The 21,535-nt window shown below is 44.7% G+C and overlaps 2 protein-coding genes across 2 annotated transcripts in view; both read left to right on the top strand.

Moving 5' to 3' along the window:
• The first annotated feature begins 200 nt into the window (after positions 1-200).
• Positions 201-14,134, top strand: LOC118638831 (zinc finger protein 665-like). The gene is made up of 7 exons (XM_036274961.1): positions 201-433; positions 4,350-4,638; positions 7,521-7,647; positions 7,996-8,091; positions 11,770-11,843; positions 12,740-13,309; positions 13,649-14,134. Exons 2-7 carry the CDS (start codon positions 4,624-4,626, stop codon positions 14,132-14,134), a joined length of 1,368 nt encoding a protein of 455 aa, XP_036130854.1. The 5' UTR covers positions 201-433; positions 4,350-4,623.
• Positions 14,135-19,453: 5,319 nt separating this feature from the next.
• The window catches only part of LOC118638829 (zinc finger protein 345-like), a 74,846-nt gene continuing 72,764 nt past the window's right edge, over positions 19,454-21,535 (top strand). The window contains exon 1 of the mRNA XM_036274959.1: positions 19,454-19,589. The gene's annotated coding sequence lies outside the window, so the exon portion shown is untranslated. The remainder of the gene's footprint in view (positions 19,590-21,535) is intronic.

Here is a 21,535-nt window from a genome sequence, read left to right as displayed (position 1 = left end):
ACGCGGTGAGAAGCAGCAGCCTGGCCCCGCCCACGAGTCGCCGCCACACCTCCCATCCTGCTTCCCATAGGCTGACGCCCTCGGACTGACGCCACGCCCACTGCTGGAGGCACGCGGCCTGCTACGCCTCTACTCCCGCCTTCCAGGCAGCGCGCCTGCGCAGTTTCTTACAGACCCGGAAGCGGCTTTGGCTGTGGAAGGGCTACACAGGCCCCCGAATTTCAGTCTTTATGTTTTAGACTTGTCCACATTCCCACACACGTGAAGCCTAAGGGTCACTATCGGCGTGGAAATCTCCGCACCTGCTCCTCCAGCGGTGAGGCCGGAGTCCCCACCAGAAGTGTCTACGCCCTTCGCCGTGACCGCGTGGCTCCCTGCGCGCTTCGCGGCCCGTGGAGGGTCCGGGGTGGTTGGTGTCCGGGGAAACACTGAGGTCTGTCCCGCCCATGGTCTGTCCGCCTTCGGGCCTTTGGAAGCCGCCTGCTGGGTGGTTTTCCTGCTTAGAGCCCTTCCCAGGGCAGGGCTCCCTCCCCGCTCCGGCACTGCCCCGGGGATGGAGTCCTAACATGCGCGCCCCTCCCCCGCGTCTGCACTCTTGTCCGGGAGAGTCTGGACCGCCCCCCGCGTGGGCATTTGCAGGGTCTCCCCCCACCCCTCTCCCACCGTCTAATTTCAGTCAGAGACCCGAATATTCTGACAGCGCGGGCGCCCTGGGGGGACTGAGCCGGGAGACGCGGCCCCCGGAGAGGACCCGCCGCGGGGAGCGCGCTGTGGCGGCGGCGGCTGCGGAGGGGCGGGAGCCGGACGGACAGACGGCACGTGGGGGACGGTCCTGAGGCCGAGAGCGGACGGGGTGGGAGAGGCCTCGGGGAGGAGCGGGGGACAGTGAGACTCTCCGGGAGAGGGCACCCTGAGGGGAGCCCAGGGCTGTCGGGAGCGGCCTGGGGAGCCGAAGTGGGGGCGACAGGACGGGCCCCGAGGACGGAGAGCGTGGTCCTGAGGGGAAGAGTTGGGGAGCGAGTGCAGGGGCGGAAAGGGGTTCAGGGGTGACGGGCCGAGGGAGACACAGCGCTGAGAGGCAGCCCGCTGTGGGGACGGGCAGGACGGGCACAGGGCACGGGCCGGGCAGGGGTCTCAGAAAGAGGCGGGGAGCCCCTGACGGCGGGGAGGTTTCCAGAGTGTGCGGGGCAGGCGCTGGGACAGGAATAGAGAAAAGGGGAGAAGGAGCCGGGGACGGGGAGGGAAACAGGAAAGGACAGCAGTGCAGAGAGGGGAACAGGGAGGCAGACAGATCTGCAGACAGAAACACACAGGAGCTGGGAGCCCGGGACTGGATCTGGGTGACTGCTGAGCTGCTGGGGTCTGGGTGAGGAAGTTGGAACATATCTGCTCATGGCTTTATAATCTGTTTAGTTTAACATTTGCTGAATTGTTTCAGTTTAACAGAGTTGAATTCGAATTACAAATCTTCTGTTCATAAGGTTTGTGCATAATTATTTGCATTACCAGAAAGCTTCTGTTTACCGCCCCTATTCTTTCAGAGGGGAAAGACTTGTTTGTCAGCCATGTGTCCCTTTTCATTTCCTGGGACAGTAAAAGAGAGGTGACCTGCAACAAGAAATGACTGAGTTTGTCACCACATGATGCTTTTTCAAGGAATATCAAAAGTGTTGAGTCATCTTTTTTTTTTGCTCCATTGGGTTCACTTTTTCCTATCACATTTAATTATTAAAAAATATATATAATGAGATAAATCTTAGTCTGTTAAATATCTGCTTTTTTCTAAATAGTCGTTAACTTTTAAAATAAGATTTGGTGCCCTGGCTGGTTTGGCTCAGCGGTTAGAACGTTGGCCTGTGGTCCAGAGAGACCCGGGTTGGGTTCCGCTAAGGGCATGTGCCTTGGTTGTGGTTTGTCTTAGGCCTTGGTTGGGTTGGGTGGGTGGCAGCCAATCAAGGTATCCCTTTCACGTTGATGTTTCTCTCTCTCCCTCCCGCTCTATCTGAATAAAAAAATAAAATAAGATTTGGTGCTATCTGATATATGAGGTGCTCCTAACTTGTTAAAACTTTGACCTTGAAAGTCACTACATAAAAAAAATCCCCAATCATTTTCCATGTTAAACATGGCTAGTTTAGATTCTGAGCCCTGCATCCTTTTAACTGTTTATTATATATCAAAATATCCACTGGTATTTAGTCAGTAACATTAGGCTATTTCCATGTGCACTTGGTAAGGATGTCAATGATCTTAAGTCAGAACCTAGTTCTGTGAGTTGGTCTAATGTTCAGCAGCTTCTTTATATAATTTCTTTCTTTCTTTTTTTTTTTAATCCTCACCCGAGGACTTTTTTCCATTTTTTGTACAGATAGAGTGGGAGGGAGAGAGAGGAAGAGAGAGAGAGAGAAACATCGATGTGAAAGGGACACATCGAGTGGCTGCCACCCACACGACCAACCAGGGCCGGGGACAAACTGCAACCGAGGTACATGCCCTTACGGGAACCGAACCCAGGTCTCTCCAGACTGCAGGCCAATGCTCTTAACCGCTGAGCCAAACTGGCCAGGGCTTTATATGATTTCTTGAATTAGTGACTTTGAGCCACAGAGGAGGTGTTACCCTCTTGTCCATTTTCTGTAAAAAAAAAAAAAAAAAAATGTATATATATGCGCGCACACATATATATTTTTTTAATTAAAAGTTTGTTTTTTTTTCAATTGATTTTAGAGAAAGAGGAAGGGAGGCTGCCTCCTGCATGCCCCCCACTGGGGATTGGACCCACAACCTGGGCGTGTGTCCTGACCAGGAATCGAACCAGTGACTGAATGGGTCGACGCTTAACCATTGAACAGCAGCAACCGGGCTATATTATTAAAGTTTATTACTTTTTTTTTTTCTTACCCGAGGTCATTTTTCTATTTTTTGTTCAGATAGAGTGGGAGGGAGGGAGAGGAAGAGAAAGAGAGAGAAAGAGAGAGAAAGATCGACATGAAAGGGACACATTGAGTGGCTGCTACCCGCACAACCAACCAGGGCCGGGGACAAACTGCACCCGAGGTATGCGCAGCCAGCGGGAACCGAATCCGGGTCTCTCTGGCCAACGCTCTAACCGGCCGGGGCAATTTTATTACTTTTATAATTAATTACTTTTTTTTGTTAATTCTCACCAGAGGGTTTTTGTCCATCGATTTTTTAGAGAAAGGGGGAGGGAGGGAGAGAAAAAGAGAAACATCAATGTGAGAGACATACATCGATTGGTTGTGCAGATTGGTTGCCTCCTGCATGACCCTGACTGGGCTGGGGATCAAACCCCAGGTAAGTGCCCTTGACCAGGAATCACACCTGCAACCCTTCAGTCTGCAGGCTGATGCTCTAACCACTGAGCGAACCAGCCAGGGTTTAAATATATTTTTAAAAATATTTTTATTGATTTTAAGAGAGAGAAACATCTGTGTGAGATGTTTCAAAGGCTTCTGTTCCTTCCTAGCACAAATGGTTAATCTCTGCCCATTTCTCTCATTGGTTCATCCTCAGTGGATACAGACCTGGCCACACCCATTCCAGGACAACTTCTGCCCCTAGGAATCTGCCCTGGTATTCTACCCTCCTGGAAGTTCCCACCACAAGCCCTCACAGTACCCAGAGGTCTGAGGTGTGCTGGGTTTGATGTCTGTCACTCAGTGCTACTGAACACAGCTCTGGGGCAGCAGCATAGCCACCAGGAGGGAACTCATTAAAGATGCCAGATCAGCCCTGGCTGGTTTGGCTCAGTGGTTAGAGCGTCAGCCTACGGTCCAGAGAGACCCGGGTTTGGTTCCCGCTAAGGACACGTACCTCGGTTGCAGTTTGTCCCCGGCCCTGGGTGGTCGTGCGGGTGGCAGCCACTAGATGTGTCCCTTTCACGTTAATGTTTCTCTCTCTCTCTCTCTCCCTCCCACTCTACCTGAACAAAAAATGTAAAAATGTCCTCAGGTAAGGATTAAAAAAAAAAAAAAAGATACCAGATCATGGGTCCCACTGCACACCTGCAGATCCATAAGTTAGAGTGGGGTCCTGACCCCAAGGATCTACATGCTTATTAAATCTAAATTGTTCCCCTCCGGGTTCCTATTACGTCCTGGGAGGACATCCACTGTGCCCTCCCCATTACAGTTGGACAGCTGCTCTTGGTGGGACATTATTGTTTACTGAGGTGTTGCAAGTGACTGTAAGGTGAACCCTAGGATTACCTGGAGGGCTTCAGGATGTATTTATGAGAGAGGGGAACAGGCTTTGTTCAGGGAGGGGTAACTGGGTGCTCTGTTAGATTTGGGCATTCAGGAAAACAGTGCATGTTGTCATTTCTGTAGGAGTTTTTGGGCATCTTTGGAAGGACAGACATATGAAGAGAGGAAAAGCAACAATCTCTCAGCTTGGTGTACATGGAGGAGCTCATTGTTCCTGACTCTCCTGTGACAAGGGACAGCAGAAGGTGGTCTTTTCAGTATTTCCAGGTCCTTCTGACCGTGAGTGTGGTGTGAACTGATTAAGGGGCTGTGTGGACACATTTAAAGGCATATTCTATAACTCCTCAACATAGTACCTGAGAAAATAACTTCAGGCAGGAACACGACCAGGAAAAAAATGGCTGCTTCTCAGGTAAGTGTTCTGTGGTCACAGGCGAAGTCTGCCTTTTTCTTCTCTAACAAATGTGGATTTAAAACCTGCAACCATTCATTCTCTGCATTGCTGCCTAGAAAGTTGTTTCAGCTGCTTATTATTATTATTTTTTTATCCTCACCCAAGGACATTTTTTCATTTTTGTTCAGATAGAGTGGGAGGGAAAGAGAAGACGAGAGAGAGAGAGAAACATTGACGTGAAAGGGACATATCAAGTGGCTGACACCCGCATGACCCAACCAGGGCCGGGGACAAACTGCAACCAAGGAACGTGCCCTTAGCGGGAATCGAACTCGGGTCTCTCTGGACCGCAGGCCGATGCTCTAACCGCTGAACCAAACCGGCCAGGGCATTCTTTTCTTTTTAATATTGTCAAAGTCAGCTCTTTTTTATTTTTTCTTTATTGATTTTCTCTTTTTTTTTTTTGGTATGTGCCCCTAGCGGAAACCGAACCCAGGACTCTGGTCCACAGGCCGACGCTCCAACCACTGAGCCAAACCTGCCAGGGCTTTTTCTTTATTGATTTTAGAGAGAGGAAGGGAGAGGAAAAGAGAAACATCGATGAGAGAGAACACTGATTGGCTGCCTCCTGCATGCCCCTCACTGGGGATCAGGCCCACAACCTGGGCATGTGCCCTGATAGGGAATCGAACTGGTGACATCTTGGTGCATGGGTTGACTCTCAACCAGTGAGCCACACTGGCTGGACTACTTTTTTCTTTATTAGTTTTATTCATTTTAGAGAGAGACAGAAATGTCGATTTGTTGTTCCACTTATTTATGCATTTGGTTGAGTCTTGTATGTGCCTTGACTGAAAGTTGAACCCAAAACCTTGGTGTATTGGGTCAACGCTCTAACCAACTGAGCTACCTGGCCATGGCTGAAGGCCCTAGTTTTTGTTTTTTGTTTTTAGGGAGAGAGAGATAGAAACATCAATGTGAAAAAGAAACATCAATCAGCTGCCTCCTGCACGCCCCCTACCAGGAATCGAGCCCCTAACCCGGAATGTGCCCTGACCTAGAATCAAACTGGACCTCTCAGTCCATGGGACAATGCTCACACTAGCAACTGAGTTACACTAGCAGAGGATGGAGACATTTTTAAGGTGAAAAACATGAGTCATGAAGAGAGACAGATATTATAGGATACCTCCTAGGTAAGTAATCTCATAGAAAAGAAAAAAAGAGTGGTAGTTGCCAGAAGTTTGGTTTTGAGGGAAAAGAAGAAAAGAGGGCGTGGTCATTTAATGGACACAGACATTTCCACAGATGCAAGTTTCCAGAGATCAGATGCAACAAAGTGAGCAGCTCACCATAACTGGTACTCAAAAATTTTTTAATCAATGAAAGACTAAGAAACAATAGCTCTAATTTATTCTGTTATTGTGTGTGTGTCCTCCATATTGTGTTTATAAAACACGGACTATCATGCACAAAAACATTGGTGAGATTAACAGAATCACAAAATAATCTTGATGTCAGTGATGTGAAAATTGTATTACCTATCGTTGTCATTGTGCACATAGTTCCCACATGTGTATCTGTCTGCCTGTAGAAATGTTAACAGCATTTGAGCTATTCTTTCTCTTGCTTAAGATGTTTCCATTATTCTCAGTTTCAAAAACTACCATCAACGTTCCTAACAGTTCTTTATGTGTATTGATCTGTGCTGAACTTAAAAATGGCAATAACTGTCCTAGCCGGTTTTGCTCAGTGGTTAGAGCGTCAGTCCGCGGACCAGCGAGACCCGAATTCGGTTCCCGCTAAGGGCACGTACCTGGGTTACAGTTCGGCCCGTCCACTCTGGGGCTGTGCGGGTGGCAACCAATCAATGTGTCTCTCTCACTTCGATATTTTTCTCTCTTCCCTTCACTTCCTTCTACTCTAAAAAATAAAAATAAAAATCAATGGAAAAATATCTTCAGGTGACAATTAACAACAACAAAAACAAATTCTAGAGTTGAAGTAAAATTCAAGATCTATACTTAACTGGAAGTTTTACAAAATATTCTCAAAAGAGAGGAAGAAAAATCTTCCCAGATTACTTGTGTGTATTATAAATTAATAAATACAAAACTCTTAGAATTATATCTAGTATATACTAAATTTTCAAAAAGGATTTTGTTTGTTATGTTTTCCTGTTTTATGAGAACTGTAAATTCCATAAAACTCTTTCAATTTATAGTTATGTATGAATTTTCTCCTGTGTTTTCTGTCTCTGCTATTTGGAAGGATGGCATGTGGACTCGAAACATTGGCATCACAAGTAAAAGCTGAGCTTGTTACACATGTGGAAACACAGGCGCCAGCTCCGAACTCCTGCATCAGAACCTGTATTTTTAGAAGAGTGCAGTTCTTTGTTGTCCATGTTAAAATTGAAGAAGTACTTGCATCTCCAACTCACCATGACTTCTCCAGCTGAGAAATAGACTAGTGGATGTGTGGGCATGTGTCAGCCTTATTTCTCAGTGTTAGAAAATACTTTGGAGTCTTGGCTGGTGTGGCTTGGTTGGGCGTCATCGTGTACCAAAAGGTTGCCGGTTTGATTCCCTGTCAGGACACATACCCCAGTTGCAGGCTCTATCCTCAGTAGAGGGAATGAAGGAGGCAGCCATAGGTTGCTAGGTCCACATGGATGTTTCTCTCTTTCCCACCCTCTTCCTTCCTCTCTACAAAATCAAATTATTCTTTGGAAAATAAGAAAAAATAAAACACATCAGAGAATATTACTGGTTCATATGATCTTAATGGATAATTCAGGATAATCTTTTAGGTCATAACCACTTCTAACACTATTTCCATGTTGGGTGACATTATGAACTCTGCTTGCTGTCCCTTGGTCAATGTGTCTGTCCTTTCAGGGACCATTGACCTTCAGGGATGTGGCTGTAGACTTCTCTCAGGAGGAGTGGGAATGCCTGGATCCAGCTCAGCGGACATTGTACCAGGATGTGATGTTGGAGAACTACAGGAACCTGGTCTCCCTGGGTGAGGATGACTTCCTTCCAGAGCTCCTCCTCCAGCTGCAGAGTTTTATTTCCTTTATTTAACATCGGCTTCTGCTTTGTAAGGTAGACTTTCAGGTCCCTGCTCTCAAAGAACAAATTGGGGCTTTGTTGGTATAGAAAAGAAAGGCTTTGTGATGTATGTGAAATAGGAACCCTGGGTCTGAAAACTTGACATGTTATCTAGAATAATTACGGTGCTGTCAAAAAACAGTATTTTGGAAAATAATTTTGTAGAATATTATATTCTACCACGTGTTTTCACCTGAACACTAACTGGATTGGAAATGGGAGGATATCAAACCTCATGTTCTTTTTTTCTGATAAACAGGTCTTGCTGTGTCTAAGTCAGTCCTGGTCCCCTTTATGGAGCAATTGAAGGAGCCCTGGGATGTGAATGGCAAAAGGACAATATCCATCCTCTCAGGTAGGTGTGAATGGGAAAGCAGGTGACACAGGTGAGGTTCAGGGGTCATGGAAGGAGCCAGACGTTCAGTGTGGTCGGGAAGCTGTGCTTCAGTGGATGCATTTTGAGAGCCCAGGTCTATGTCTGCTGCTGTTGTAGAGGGACAGCTCATCTCCAACAGGTCTCATGCACCTGCACCTGTCAGGACTCTGCTTCTGCTCCAGTGACTGCCCTCATCACATTGTCAGTGGGGCCACAGTCCTCTCCTTTTACTGTGAGGGCTCCTCTTTCTGGGAATCTCTGTGCATGTTGCTGAGAAATTGTATGTTAAGCCTTTTTTTTTTGTTTATAATACTCGCCCAAGGTTATTTTTCTATTTATATTCAATTAGAGTAGAAGGGAGGGAGGGAGGGAGGAAGGGAGGGAGGGAAGGAGGAAGGGAGGAAGGGGAGAGAGAGAGAGAGAGAAACATCGATGTGAGAGGGATACATCAGTTGGTTGCCTCCCCCATGACCCCACCTGGGGCCAAGGATGAACTGCCACTGAGGTACGTGCCCTTGGCTGGAATTGAACCCAAGACTCATTGGTCTGCGAGCCGATACTCTACCGCTGAGCCAAACCGGCCAGGGCAAGCCTTTATTTTTTAAGTTTTGTTTTTCTCTCATATAAGGAGTTTATGAATGAAGTGGTTGTAATCCTAGAATTTGGTGCAGAAGTTCCAGGAACCCTGGGGACACGTGTTATGTTTTCAGGCTTATAGTTTTTTTGAGGATTATTTTTTGTTGACTTTTAGAGAGGGAGGAAGGGAGGAGGGGAAAGACAGAGAGAGATCACTATCAATTGGTTGCCTCCTGCACATGCCCTGACTGGAGCCAGGGATCGATCCTCCAACCCAGGTACATGCCCTTGACCGGGAATCTAACCCAAAACGCTTTGTTCTGAGGGATGACACTCTCACCACTGAACCAAACGGTTCAGGGCAGGTTTTTAATTTCTAATCCTATGGAGACTTCAGGTAAGACCCTACCTACAAAGTTCAGGCTCAGTGATTTCATCACAGGACAGTGCACCTCCTCGAAATGAAAAAATCGAATTCTCTGTGTCACTTCAAGATGTCCTTTTGCTTTGTATGAACGAACATAAGCAGTTTCTATGGGCGTGAGGGGGTGGGTGGAGGTGGAAGAGAGCATCAAGAGGATAAATGGAAAAGTTAAATTAAAAAAAAATAAATTTCAAATCTGTATTCTCCAATGCATCTGTGGTATAATAGTTTTAATATACATGTTAACTTCACAGAGTTCTTCAGTATGTTACCACCATAGGTAGTTACCTTCAAACATCGCCCATCTGCAGGAAAATCTCCATTGTTACCTGATTTCCCTCACCATTTTTATTTATTTATTTTTTATTTTATGTTTTTAAAATATATGTTCACACAGTCATTGTGGCTCAGTGGTTGAGCATTGATCCGTGTACCAAGAGGTCACTGGTTCAATTCTCGGTCAGGGCACATGCCCAGGTTGTGGGCCCGATCCCCAATTGGGGGCATGCAGGAGGCGGCCAGTTGATATTCTCTTTCATCTGTGTGTGTCTCTCCCTCTCCTTTCCTCTTGCTCTAAAATCAATAAAGAAAAAAAAAATTTAAAAAAAAGACAACAGCCTTGGTCGGTTTGGCTCAGTGGTTAGAGTGTCAGCCTGAGGACTGGAGAGTCCCAGGTTTGGTTCCCGCTAAGGGCACGTACCTTGGTTGCGGTTTGTCCCGGCCCCGGTTGGGTGGCAACCACTCAATATGTCTCTCTCACGTCGATGTTTCTTTCTCTCTCTATTCCCACTCTCTCCGCCTCACTCTATCTGAAGATAAATGCAAAAAAAAAAAAGACAACAAAAATACCTCCATCTTGGTTTTTTTAGTGGCTGCACCAATTTATTTTTTTATTTTTATGTTTTTTATTGATTTTTTTTAGGGATAGAGGAAGGGGGAGAGAGAGAAACATAAATGTCACAGAGACAGATACATTGGTCTGTTGCCTCCTGCACGCCCCCTAGTGGGGATCAAGCCCCACAACCCAGGCATGTGCCCTGACCCAGAATCAAATGGGGACCTCTCAGTCCATAGGACCATGCTCAATCCACCAAGACACGCTGGCCAGGCTGCACCCAATTATGTTTAATCTCTGCCAGTGAGGGTTCTGATTTCTCCACATCATTGCTAATACTTGTTTGTTAATTTATTGATGATTACCATCCTGATAGGTGTGTGGTAGTATTTCATTGTGGTCTCAATTTGTATATCTCTGATGAATGATGTTTGAAAATCATTTCATATGTCTATTGGTCATATGTATGTACTGTTTGAAGAAATGTCTTTTCAGGTCCTCTGCACATTTTTCAGTTGGATTGTTTGTTTTTGGTGTTAACTTGTATGTGAGTTCCTTATATATATTCAATATTTAGCTTTTGAGAATGTATCATTGTTGGATATCCTCCACTATTTTGTAGTTGCTTTTTAGTTAGTCTGTTTGTTTTTGATGATTTCCTTTGCTATGCAAGAACTTATTTTATTGTAGTCTTATTTATTTTTTCAATGGTTTGTTATGCCTAGGGACACAAAGAGAAAACAATATTTCTAAGAATGATGGTAGAGTTATTGACTATCCTTCTAGTTTTTTCATGGTTTCAGATCATATATTTTAGTTTTTAATACATTTTGAATTTTGAGTATTTTTTTCAGGTAGTTAATATATTTCCATTTATTTAGTACCAACTTATGTAGATTTGCTTTTTTTTTAAAATTGGACCTTGATTTTTTAAAAATATGCATTTATTGATTTTGTAGGGAGAGAAAAATAGAAATATTGATGTGAGCATGAAACATCAATTAGCTGCCTCCTACTGAGGATGGAGCCTGAAATTTGGGCATGTGCCCTGACCAGGAATCAAACTAGGACCTCTCTGTTCATGGAGCGATTCTCAGTGCACTGAGCCACACCATCTGAACCCTGTGTTTTTTGTTTCTCTTTATGTTTTGTTATCTTTTATTGAGGTTCAGGAATTGTAAACAGCCAAGCTTTATGAACATGCTTTCTGTAGGAAATAAATAATAATCCCCTGTGGTAGAAATGCTAATTTCTGTCAAAACTGTTTTGTGGCCCTGGCTGAGTGGCTCCATTGGTTGGAGCATCGTCCTACAAAGCAAAAAGTTTCAGGTTCCATTTCCAGTTAGAGCACATATGAAGGCTGCAGGTTCAACCTGTGGTCAGGGCAGGTATGGGAGACAACTGATGGATGTTTCTCACATTGATGTCTCTCCCTTCCTCTCTCTCTCTCCAGTGCATTCGCCATGTTCTGCCATTCTTTTAGCACTCTGTCGTGCACAACAGAAACAAGTTTTTCAAGATGCTGCAAAACAGCAATATCATTAAACACACAGTACCTTCATGTCTGTCTCTCTAGAGAAGAAACTGGTAATCAGGAATGTTCTTACATTGCTATTATGTTCCAGGGGGTTTGAGCAGCTATTGTTAGCAAATATTACCACTTTTTCATGTGTCTTTGATGTAACTTTTAGTCGCTGTACTTTTCTTGGACTTGCTTTGAACTCTTAACTTGCTTTGGGAGTACTCAAAAATGTAATTTGGTCAATAATTCCCAGTAAGTTCAAAGTGTCGTAACTGTGACAATGTATTTTGTGTCTTTCAGCCATGTCATTTGAAGACAACTGGGCCTTGTTGCAAAAGCCAGGAATAGAAGATTTATTCTCTCAAAGAGTACTGGTAAGATGTAGATGTTGTGGCTTTGATAATGTACACATAGTGAAAGCCTTGGAATTTGATAAAAGTGTGACAATAGGAAAAGATGTTAATGTGGACAGAACTAATCTGTGACAATTATAATTAAATTACTGTTAACATAAAGAGATGAGAGATGTTGAACGTTTGGGAAAACTCTCACTGTAAGTCAGTTCCATTTGCAGGTCAGAGTGCTTCTAAATATGAAGACCGCCCTGGCCGGTTTGGCTCAGCGGTTAGAGCGTCGGCCTGCGGTCCGGAGAGACCCGGGTTCGGTTCCCGCTAAGGGCGCGTACTTCGGTTGCAGTTAGTCCCCGGCCCTGGTTGGTCGTGCGGGTGGCAGCCACTCGATGTGTCCCTTTCACGTCAATGTTTCTCTCTCTCTCTCTCCCCACTTCCACTCTATCTGTACAAAAATTGGAAAAATGTCCTCGGATGAGGATAAAAAAATAAATAAATAAATAAATAAATAAATAAGTATGAAGACCAAAACCACTTTTTTAATGTTATAAATTTTTGGAAAGAAATCTAGGAACTCATATGATCTATAGTGTGAATAATCATTTGCATTGTTTAAAATGTAGGGTGGTATTAAACATTCCATCAATCATGTCTAAAATTTAGAAATTTAGAATGCACATATAAAATTTAAATATGATCAAATTGACAATCTCTTTAACAAGGAGTCATTATTCTTCCACTGTGAAATAATGTTTTTGTATTTCAATATGTATAATTTTTATAAATGTGGAAGAGTTTTTTTTTTCCTACGACCATCATGGTTTAATAGGTATCAAAGAATAGTTATTTGAGAATAAGTGTACCTGTTTAATTAAATTATAGTTGTTACTAAAAGTCTTTCTATTTTCAATGATTATCAGAGTACATATGATGGAGACAGAAGTTACCAATGGAATGAACATAAGAAATTTAAGCAAGAGTCAAATCCTAATAATCATCAGAGAATACAGCTTCGAGAGAACCATTATAAACATGGAAAAGTCTTTGGTGAAATGTCAAATCTAAATATACATCAGGTCATTTATATTGTGGAGAAGACAAACAAACGAAGTAAATGTGTCACATCTTTTAAGCAACCTTCAAATTACACTGAAGAAGAGAATATTCGTCTCGAGGTAGAAGCTTACAAATGTAATCAGGGTGGGAGTATCTTCAGTCAAAAATTCAATCTAAATAAATATAAGAAAAGACATACTTGTGAAAGACCTTACAAATGTAAAGAATGTGGTAAAACATTTCATCGGTCTTCATGTCTTGCTATACATCAAATAATTCATACTGGCGAGAAGCCTTACAAATGTAGAGAATGTGGCAGAGTCTTTAGCCAGTCCTCAAATCTTACTGAACATCAACGAATTCATACTGGAGAGAAGCCCTATAAATGTAGAGACTGTGGCAAAGCCTTTAGCCAGCGCTCAGGACTTACTCAACATCAGAGAATTTATACTAGAGAAAATCTTTACAAATGTGGGCAATGTTGTAAAGCCTTTAATCGCTCCTCAAAACTTATGCATCATCAGATCACTCACAGTGGAGAGAAACCTTACAGATGTAAGGAGTGTGGGAAAGCCTTTCCTTGGCATTCATACCTTACTAAACATCAAATAACTCATTCTGGAGAGAAGCCTTACAAGTGTGGAGAATGTGGGAAAGCCTTCAAAACGCTTTCATATCTTACTGATCATGAGAAAAGAATTCATGCTGGGGAGAAACGTTACACATGTAGAGAATGTGGTAGAGCCTTTATATATCGCTCAACACTTACTCACCATCAGAAAATTCATACTGGAGAGAAGCCTTATAAATGTAGTACATGTGCCAAAGCCTTCACTCAGCAGTGGTGTCTTACTCGACATGAGAGAGTTCATACTGGAGAGAAACCATACAAATGTAGAGAATGTGGCAAAGCTTTTAGTGCTTCCTCAGCCCTTACTGAACATCAGAGAATTCATACAGGAGAGAAGCCTTATAAATGTAGAAAATGTTCCAAAGCCTTTAAACAGCAGTGGTGTTTTACCCGACATAAGAGAATTCATACTGGGGAGAAACCTTACAAATGCAGACAGTGTGGCAAAGCCTTTAGCGCGTCCTCAAACCTAACTGACCATCAGAGAATCCATACTGGAGAGAAGCCTTATAAATGTAGACAATGTGACAAAGCTTTTACCCAGCGTTCAAAATTTACTGTGCATCAGAGAGTTCATACTGGAGAGAATCTTTACAGTTGTAAGGAGTATGGTAAAGCCTTTGCGTGAGAGGGAATCTTGCTAAACATCAGATAATTTGTTCTCAAGAGAAGCCTTACAGATATGGAGAATGTTGCAAAGCCTTTATTGTTGGCATCTTACTCATCACAAGAGAATTCATACTGCAGAGAAGCTTATGAATATAGTGTACGTACCTAAGCCTTTAGTCATGTGGCGACATCTTAAGCAACATGAAAGAATTCATACTGAAGCGAAACCATTAATATGTAGAGAAAGTGGCATAGCCTTTAACCTGTGCTCTGAACTTGCTCAACACTGGGGAAGTCATGCTGGAGTGTAATGATAAAACTGTAAATAATTTGGCAAAACATTTGACCATTGTTTAAGCCTCATTGAGCATCAGAATTAAGCCTTATAAATGTATCCATGGCCCTGGCTGGTTTGGCTTAGCTGTTAGAGCGTTGGCCCGAGGACCAAAGAGTCTCAGGTTCAATTCTGGTCAAGGGCACATACCTCAGTTGCAATTCGGTCATGCAGGAGTCACCCAATTGATGTGCCTTTTTTGCATCAATCTCTCTTTCCCCCTTCCCACTCTGTTTGAAGATAAATGGAAAAATACTTCAGGTGAGGATTAAAAAATAACCATGTTCCAAAGTCTTTATCCTCATTTATGTCTTACTCAACATCTGGTAATTAATACTGGATAGAAGACTAACAAATATAAAAAAGGGCAAAGCTTTCCTGAGCACGCAAACCTTAGTTGATATCAGAATTCATATGAAAGAAAACAATACAAATGTAAAGAATGTAGAAAAACTTTATTCAGCATTCATAGCTTATTCAACACATGAGAATTTATACTAGAAGGACAACCTTAAAGGAGAAGTAGGTGGGACACTACCGCTGGACCAGTGTCCTCACTGAATATCGGGGTTTGCACACTGAAGAGGGATTCTACTTTCATAATAAGGGATGAAAGACTTTTGTCCAAATTAATACACTTTACAAAACCAAAACAATTTATGTCTTAAACTGACTTTATAGATATAAAAATATGCAAAAGTATGTCATTGAATAATTACATTGTGTTCTATTTTATTTTATTTTATTTTATTTTTTTTTGTATCCTCACCCGAGGACATTTTTCCATTTTTTGTTCAGATAGAGCGGGAGGGAGAGAGAGGAAGAGAGAGAGAGAGAAACATCGATGTGAAGGGACACATCGAGTGGCTGCCACCCGCACGACCAACCAGGGCTGGGGACAAACTGCAACTGAGGTACGTGCCCTTAGCGGGAACCGAACCCGGGTCTCTCTGGACCGCAGGCCGACGCTCCAACCGCTGAGCCAAACTGGCCAGGGCCAGTGTGTTCTATTTTATATTGATAAACTATTTGAGATATTTTGAGAAGGAAATTATAAATTTGATTCCACTCTCATATAAGTTGATGCTCGAATGTTATTCCTAGTGTGTGTATGAAGTCGTGAGGTTGAATGTTGCTTTTTTAAAAGATCTGTGAGCTCTTCTATATTAGGTGGGTTTCACTCATGCACTTTTCCATGGAAAATGGAGTATATTTTAATGTACAGTGTATGAAGAAAATCTAAATGGAGATGCTGTTTGTGGTTGACTTAAAACATTATTGTATGTTACCATGAAGAGCATCTGTTGTTGCATTAGTGTAAGATAGTAGAATATTACGAATTTTAAGTATTTTTACCAGTTACTATTTAAGGAACATGAGAGAAGTTTATTAAAATCCTGATGTATCTTCATAGTAGTTATAGACAGATGTGGTGAACATTAGTTGATGAATTTAAATAAAAAGTGATCAGGCCCTGGCTGGTTTGGCTCAGTGGTTAGATTGTCAGCCTGTGGACCAAAGAGTCCCAGGTTTGATTCTAACCAAGGGCACATACCTCAGTTGCAGTTCGTTCCTGACCCCTCTGGGCTGTGTGGGTGGCGACCAGTTGATGTGTCTCTCTTACATTGATGTTTCTCCCTCCCTTTCTTCCACTCGATCTGAAGATAAATGTAAAAATATCCTCGGGTAAGGATTAAAGAAAAGTGATCAGGGCCCTGGCTGGTTTGCTCAGTGGCTAGAGCCCTGGCCTGTGGGCTGAAGGGTCTTGGGTTTGATTCCTGGTCAAGGGGACATACCTGGGTTGCAGGTTCCCTCCCTGACCACAGTTGGGTGGGGGAAGCAACCAATCGATGTGTCTCTATCTCGCTCCCTCAGTCCCACAGTCTGAAAATCAATGGAAAAATAACCTTGGGTGAGGATTAACAACAAAGAAAAGTGGTCTGGGATATGTGAGAAAGTATAGGCACTCTTTTCTAAAAGAGTATTAAATTATTGTACACCCATGTTGACTAAATAATTAACCTCCATTCTGAACAACTAAAAAAAGCACAGCTCTCAGATCATGATGTCAGAAGAACAGGAACCAATTTTGAAAGTTTGTCATGTGAATTTTCACAAGTAGTCACAGAGTCCTATTTTATTTAGACTTTGTGAACGTAATAGTATGTTCATTAATAAGCTGAATGAATTTGGATGTGTTCACATCCAACCTTATTTAAGGTGGTAGGTAACAATACACTGGTAATGCAGTGCAATTACTTCATCAGCAATCCATATGCCCAGTGGCCTATAAAGGATGTGAACAGATTTCTCCATAATTTTTATATTTTTCTTATTGTTGTCCCTACTGGGACATTATGATAGTTACAGTAAATGTGACACTAGTATTTTTGACAGTCCAACTTAAGTACATCATGGTATTGCTGCCATGACATTTATTTTCTGTAGATAGAAGCCTTGAAGTGACACTGCCTGCTCCCTCAATGTTGCACTAGGCAACAGGTCACAGAGTTGGAGGTGAGTGTAAATTTCTGACATGACTCTCCAGCAGCCCCTGTGAGCAAGTATCTCCCGTTCGCCATGTATGACCCTAAGATAAGATCTCTGCATATCTTTCCAAAACTGCTCTTTTTGGTTTATTTTGAAAAATCCAAACTTACCACAATAACTCCAGAGAACTCTACATCGAGACCCTAACAAAGGATCAGCCCTGGGTTCTCCTCTCTCCCTGCATCCTACCTTGGCCTCCATGTGTAGCCCTTCCAGTCCGGCTGTGTACTTGCTTGAGGGCCTGTGAGTTAGAAACTTGTCTGTTTCAATTTCCCTTTTGGCCTTTTGTGTAACTGTGGCTCACCATCCAATACCAGGTGCTCTGCTTAACAAATGCTAATTTAACAAAGCCCAAACTAGGATAATTAGGAAGTTCTTTTTAACTTTGGACCTAGGTATTTTTTGACATATTCTTTTCCTGAGCTTACATAAACAAGGTTCCATGGTTTGATACACAGAAGTGAAATATGTAGCCCAGCTAGTGTGGCTTAGTGGATTGAGTGTTGTCCCATGGACAGAGGTCCTGGTTCAACTCCCAGTCAGGGTACAGGCCTGGGTTGCGGAATCGGTCCCCAGTACGGAGTATGCAGAAGGCAGTCAATAGATGTTCCTCAAGTTGATGTTTTGACCTCTCTTCCTCTCTGTATAAAAAATCAATAAAACCATTTTTTAAAAGCCCTGTCCTGTTTCTCAGTGGTTAGAGCATCAGCCCGCAGACCAGAGTCCCAGGTTGGTTCCCGCTAAGGGCAAGTACCTCCGTTGCGGTTCATCCTTGGCCCCAGTTGGGGTCGTGTGGGTGGCAACCAGTTGATGTGTCTCTCTTACATCTGTTTCTCTCTCTCCCTTCACCCCTCTCTCCCTCCTGCTCTATCTGAAAACAAAACAAAAAAAATGTACAGCCCAGTGTGGCTCAGTGGTTGAGCATTCACTCATACACCAAGAGGTCGTTGGTTCAGTTCCCGGTCAGGGCACATGTCCAGGTTGTGAACCTGATCCCTGGTGAGGGGGAGTGGTGTGCAGGAGGTGGCCAATCAATGTTCTCTCTCATCAATGTTTATATCTTTCTCCCTCTCTCTTCTTCTCTCTCAAAAAATTAAAAAAAATAAAAAATTTTCTTGCCTGGCCAGTGTGGCCAAATTGTTGAGTGTCGACCCATGCACCATGCCGGTTCGATTCCTGGTCAGGGCACATGCCCAGTTGGGGGCATGCAGGAGGTGGCCAATTCATGTTCTCTCTCATTGATGTTTCTCTCTCTCCCTCTCCCTTCTTGTCTCTCTAAAATAAAGACCAAAAAAAAAAATTTTTTTTTAAATGTACATATAGTAACCCAAAGATGTGGGAATAAGGATATTGAGGAAGAAAAGGTGTGTGTGTGTGTGTGTGTGTGCACATTTTCAGAAGCATAGGGACATAATGGATCAAAATAGGTAACTTAAACATTTAGAATATGAATGATTTTCTGTACATTGCATTTCTGTACATTTACTTTTTTCAAAACTCATGGTTCTCTGTTTAAGAAACTCATGTTGCAGTTGTCGTCTTTAATTTCTTGTGTTTAATATAAAACCTACCATAGTGTTTCCTTGTTTTATAGGTCATGAAATACTGCTTTTATATGCTTTTTTTTCTTTTTAACTATTTTTCTTTATTGATTTCTAGAGAGAGAGGAAGTGAGAGGGAGAGAGAGATAGAAACATTGATGAGAGAGAACATTGACCTGCCGCCTCCTGCATGCCCCCCACTGGGGATCTGGCCCACAACCCGGGCATGTGCCCAGGATTGAATCAGTGACCTCCTGGTGCATAAGCAGGGTGGATGCTCAGCCACTGAGCCACACCGCTGGCCTGCTTATATATTCTGGTCAGTGATTTTAAAAATGTTTCTCACAGAATTTAGTGGTATAGAGAAGACACCTGGATAGTAGAAGTAGTTTCACAGAGAGCATGTGAAGATTAATTTTGTTTTAATATATTTCATTTTGTCTTCAAGTAGACAATAACCCTGTTATATCAGTGTTTTAAAATTATTCTTTTTATTTTTTAATTTTTTCTTTTTATCCTCACCCGAGCACATTTTTCGACATTTGGTTCAGATAGAGTGGGAGGGAGAGAGAGAGAAACATCCACGTGAAAGGGACACATCCAATGGTCACCACCCACACGACCAACCATGGCCGGGGACAAACTACAACCCAGGTAGGAGGTATGTGCCCTTAGCGGGAACTTAACCTGGGACTGTGGTCCGCAGGCCAACGCTCTAATCGCCCCGCCCAGCGCAGGCAGCTCGCCCCGCCCAGCGCAGGCAGCTCGCCCCGCCCAGCGCAGGCAGCTCGCCCCGCCCAGCGCAGGCAGCCTGCCCCGCCCATTGTTAGAAGCGCTTGGCCCCTAAAGCACCTCAGCACAGGTTTCAGCCAGCGCGCAGGCGCAGTTTCTCCCAGACCCGGGAAGGGCTCTGGATCGTGCAAGGTTGGGCTGCTCTTCCTGGTTTCCGTGTTCCTCATCCCGATCTTCTTCGTCCTGATTCCTCACACAAGTGAGGCCTGAGGGGCAGTACGGGCGTGGAAGTCCCCGCACCAGCGCCTCCTGCAGCGGTGAGTCCCGTGTGTCCGTGAGATTCCCTGAGCGCTTCGCGGCCGGGCGGAGAGTTAGTTCCCTTTTGTTTTCCTTCGGTCCCTTGGAAGCCGCCTTCCCAGGGCAGGGCTCCCTCCCCGCTCCGGCACTGCCCCGGGGGATGGAGTCCTAACCTGCGCGCCCCTCCCCCGCGTCTCACTCTTGTCCGGGAGAGTCTGGACCGCCCCCCGCGTGGGCATTTGCAGGGTCTCCCCCCACCCCTCTCCCACCGTCTAATTTCAGTCAGAGACCCGAATACTCTGACAGCGCGGGCGCCCTGGGGGGACTGAGCCGGGAGCCGCGGCCCCCGGAGAGGACCCGCCGCGGGGAGCGCGCTGTGGCGGCGGCGGCTGCGGAGGGGCGGGAGCCGGACGGACAGACGGCACGTGGGGGACGGTCCTGAGGCCGAGAGCGGACGGGGTGGGAGAGGCCTCGGGGAGGAGCGGGGGACAGGGAGACTCTCCGGGAGAGGGCACCCCGAGGGGAGCACAGGGCTGTCGGGAGCGGCCTGGGGAGCCGAAGTGGGGGCGACAGGACGGGCCCCGAGGACGGAGAGCGTGGTCCTGAGGGGAAGAGTTGGGGAGCGAGTGCAGGGGCGGAAAGGGGTTCAGGGGTGACGGGCCGAGGGAGACACAGCGCTGAGAGGCAGCCCGCTGTGGGGACGGGCAGGACGGGCACAGGGCACGGGCCGGGCAGGGGTCTCAGAAAGAGGCGGGGAGCCCCTGACGGCGGGGAGGTTTCCAGAGTGTGCGGGGCAGGTGCAGGGACAGGAATAGAGAAAAGGGGAGAAGGAGCCGGGGACGGGGAGGGGAACAGGAAAGGACAGCAGTGCAGAGAGGGGAACAGGGAGGCAGGCAGATCTGCAGACAGAAACACACAGGAGCTGGGAGCCCGGGACTGGATCTGGGTGACTGCTGAGCTGCTGGGGTGTGTGGGTGCTGAAATTGGGATATATTGCCTGGAGACTTTATGTATTTAGTTCAACATTATCGGAAGTATTTAGTAAAAAGGTTGGGATGAGAATTACAAATCTTTAGCTTATAAGGCTTGTAAAATTCATAATGGTTTGCTTCCAATGAAAACACTATTCAGACAGAGGGCAGAGATCTGTCTGTTGGTCCTGGGTCCTTTTCATTTCCTGGGATGGCGGGAAGGAGGTGACTTGGGCAAGTAATGACTGAATCTGTCAGTACATGATGCTATTTCAAGGAATATCAGAATCCTTAGGTCATTTTTTCCCTCCCCTTTGGATTCACTTTTTTTTTCTTAACCTTTTTTTTTTTTTTAATTCTCATCCGAGGACATTTGTTTATATTTTGTTCAGATAGAGTGGGAGAGAAAGAGAGAGAGAAACATGGACGTGAAAGGGACACATCGAGTGGTTGCCACTCACAGGACCCAACCAGGGCCGGGGACAAACTGCAGCCGAGGTATGTGCCCTTAGCAGGAACCGAACCCGGGTCTCTCCAGACCGCAGGCCGACGCTCTAACTGCTGAGCCAAACCGGCCAGGGCTAACCTCTGAGTTTTAATTCAGTTTTAAAAAACACCCTGATATATGTTTGTTAAATATTTTGTTTTTTAAAATAGTCACTAACTCCTTAAATAAGCATTTTTGATTGCCCATAACCACCTCTTATCTTCTTTCTAAATATAAGTTAGTCTCAACCTTTTTTCAACTTTTTTTTTTTTTAATCCTCACTCGAGGACATTTTTCCATTTTTTGTTCAGGTAAGTGGGAGGGAGAGAGAGGAACAGAGAGAGAGAGAAACATCGATGTGAAAGGAACACATCGAGTGGCTGCCACTTGCACAACCGACCAGGGCCGGGGACAAACTGCAACCGAGGTACGCTCCCTTAGCGGGAACCGAACCCGGGTCTCTCAGGACCGCAGGCCGACGCTCTAACCGCTGAACCAAACCGGCCAG

The sequence above is a fragment of the Molossus molossus genome, unplaced genomic scaffold, assembly GCF_014108415.1.
Source record: "Molossus molossus isolate mMolMol1 unplaced genomic scaffold, mMolMol1.p scaffold_m16_p_21, whole genome shotgun sequence".
Taxonomy (NCBI): Eukaryota; Metazoa; Chordata; class Mammalia; order Chiroptera; family Molossidae; genus Molossus; species Molossus molossus.
The sequence above is the reverse complement of the archived record's forward strand: the minus strand, read 5'-3'. Positions and strand labels throughout refer to the sequence as shown.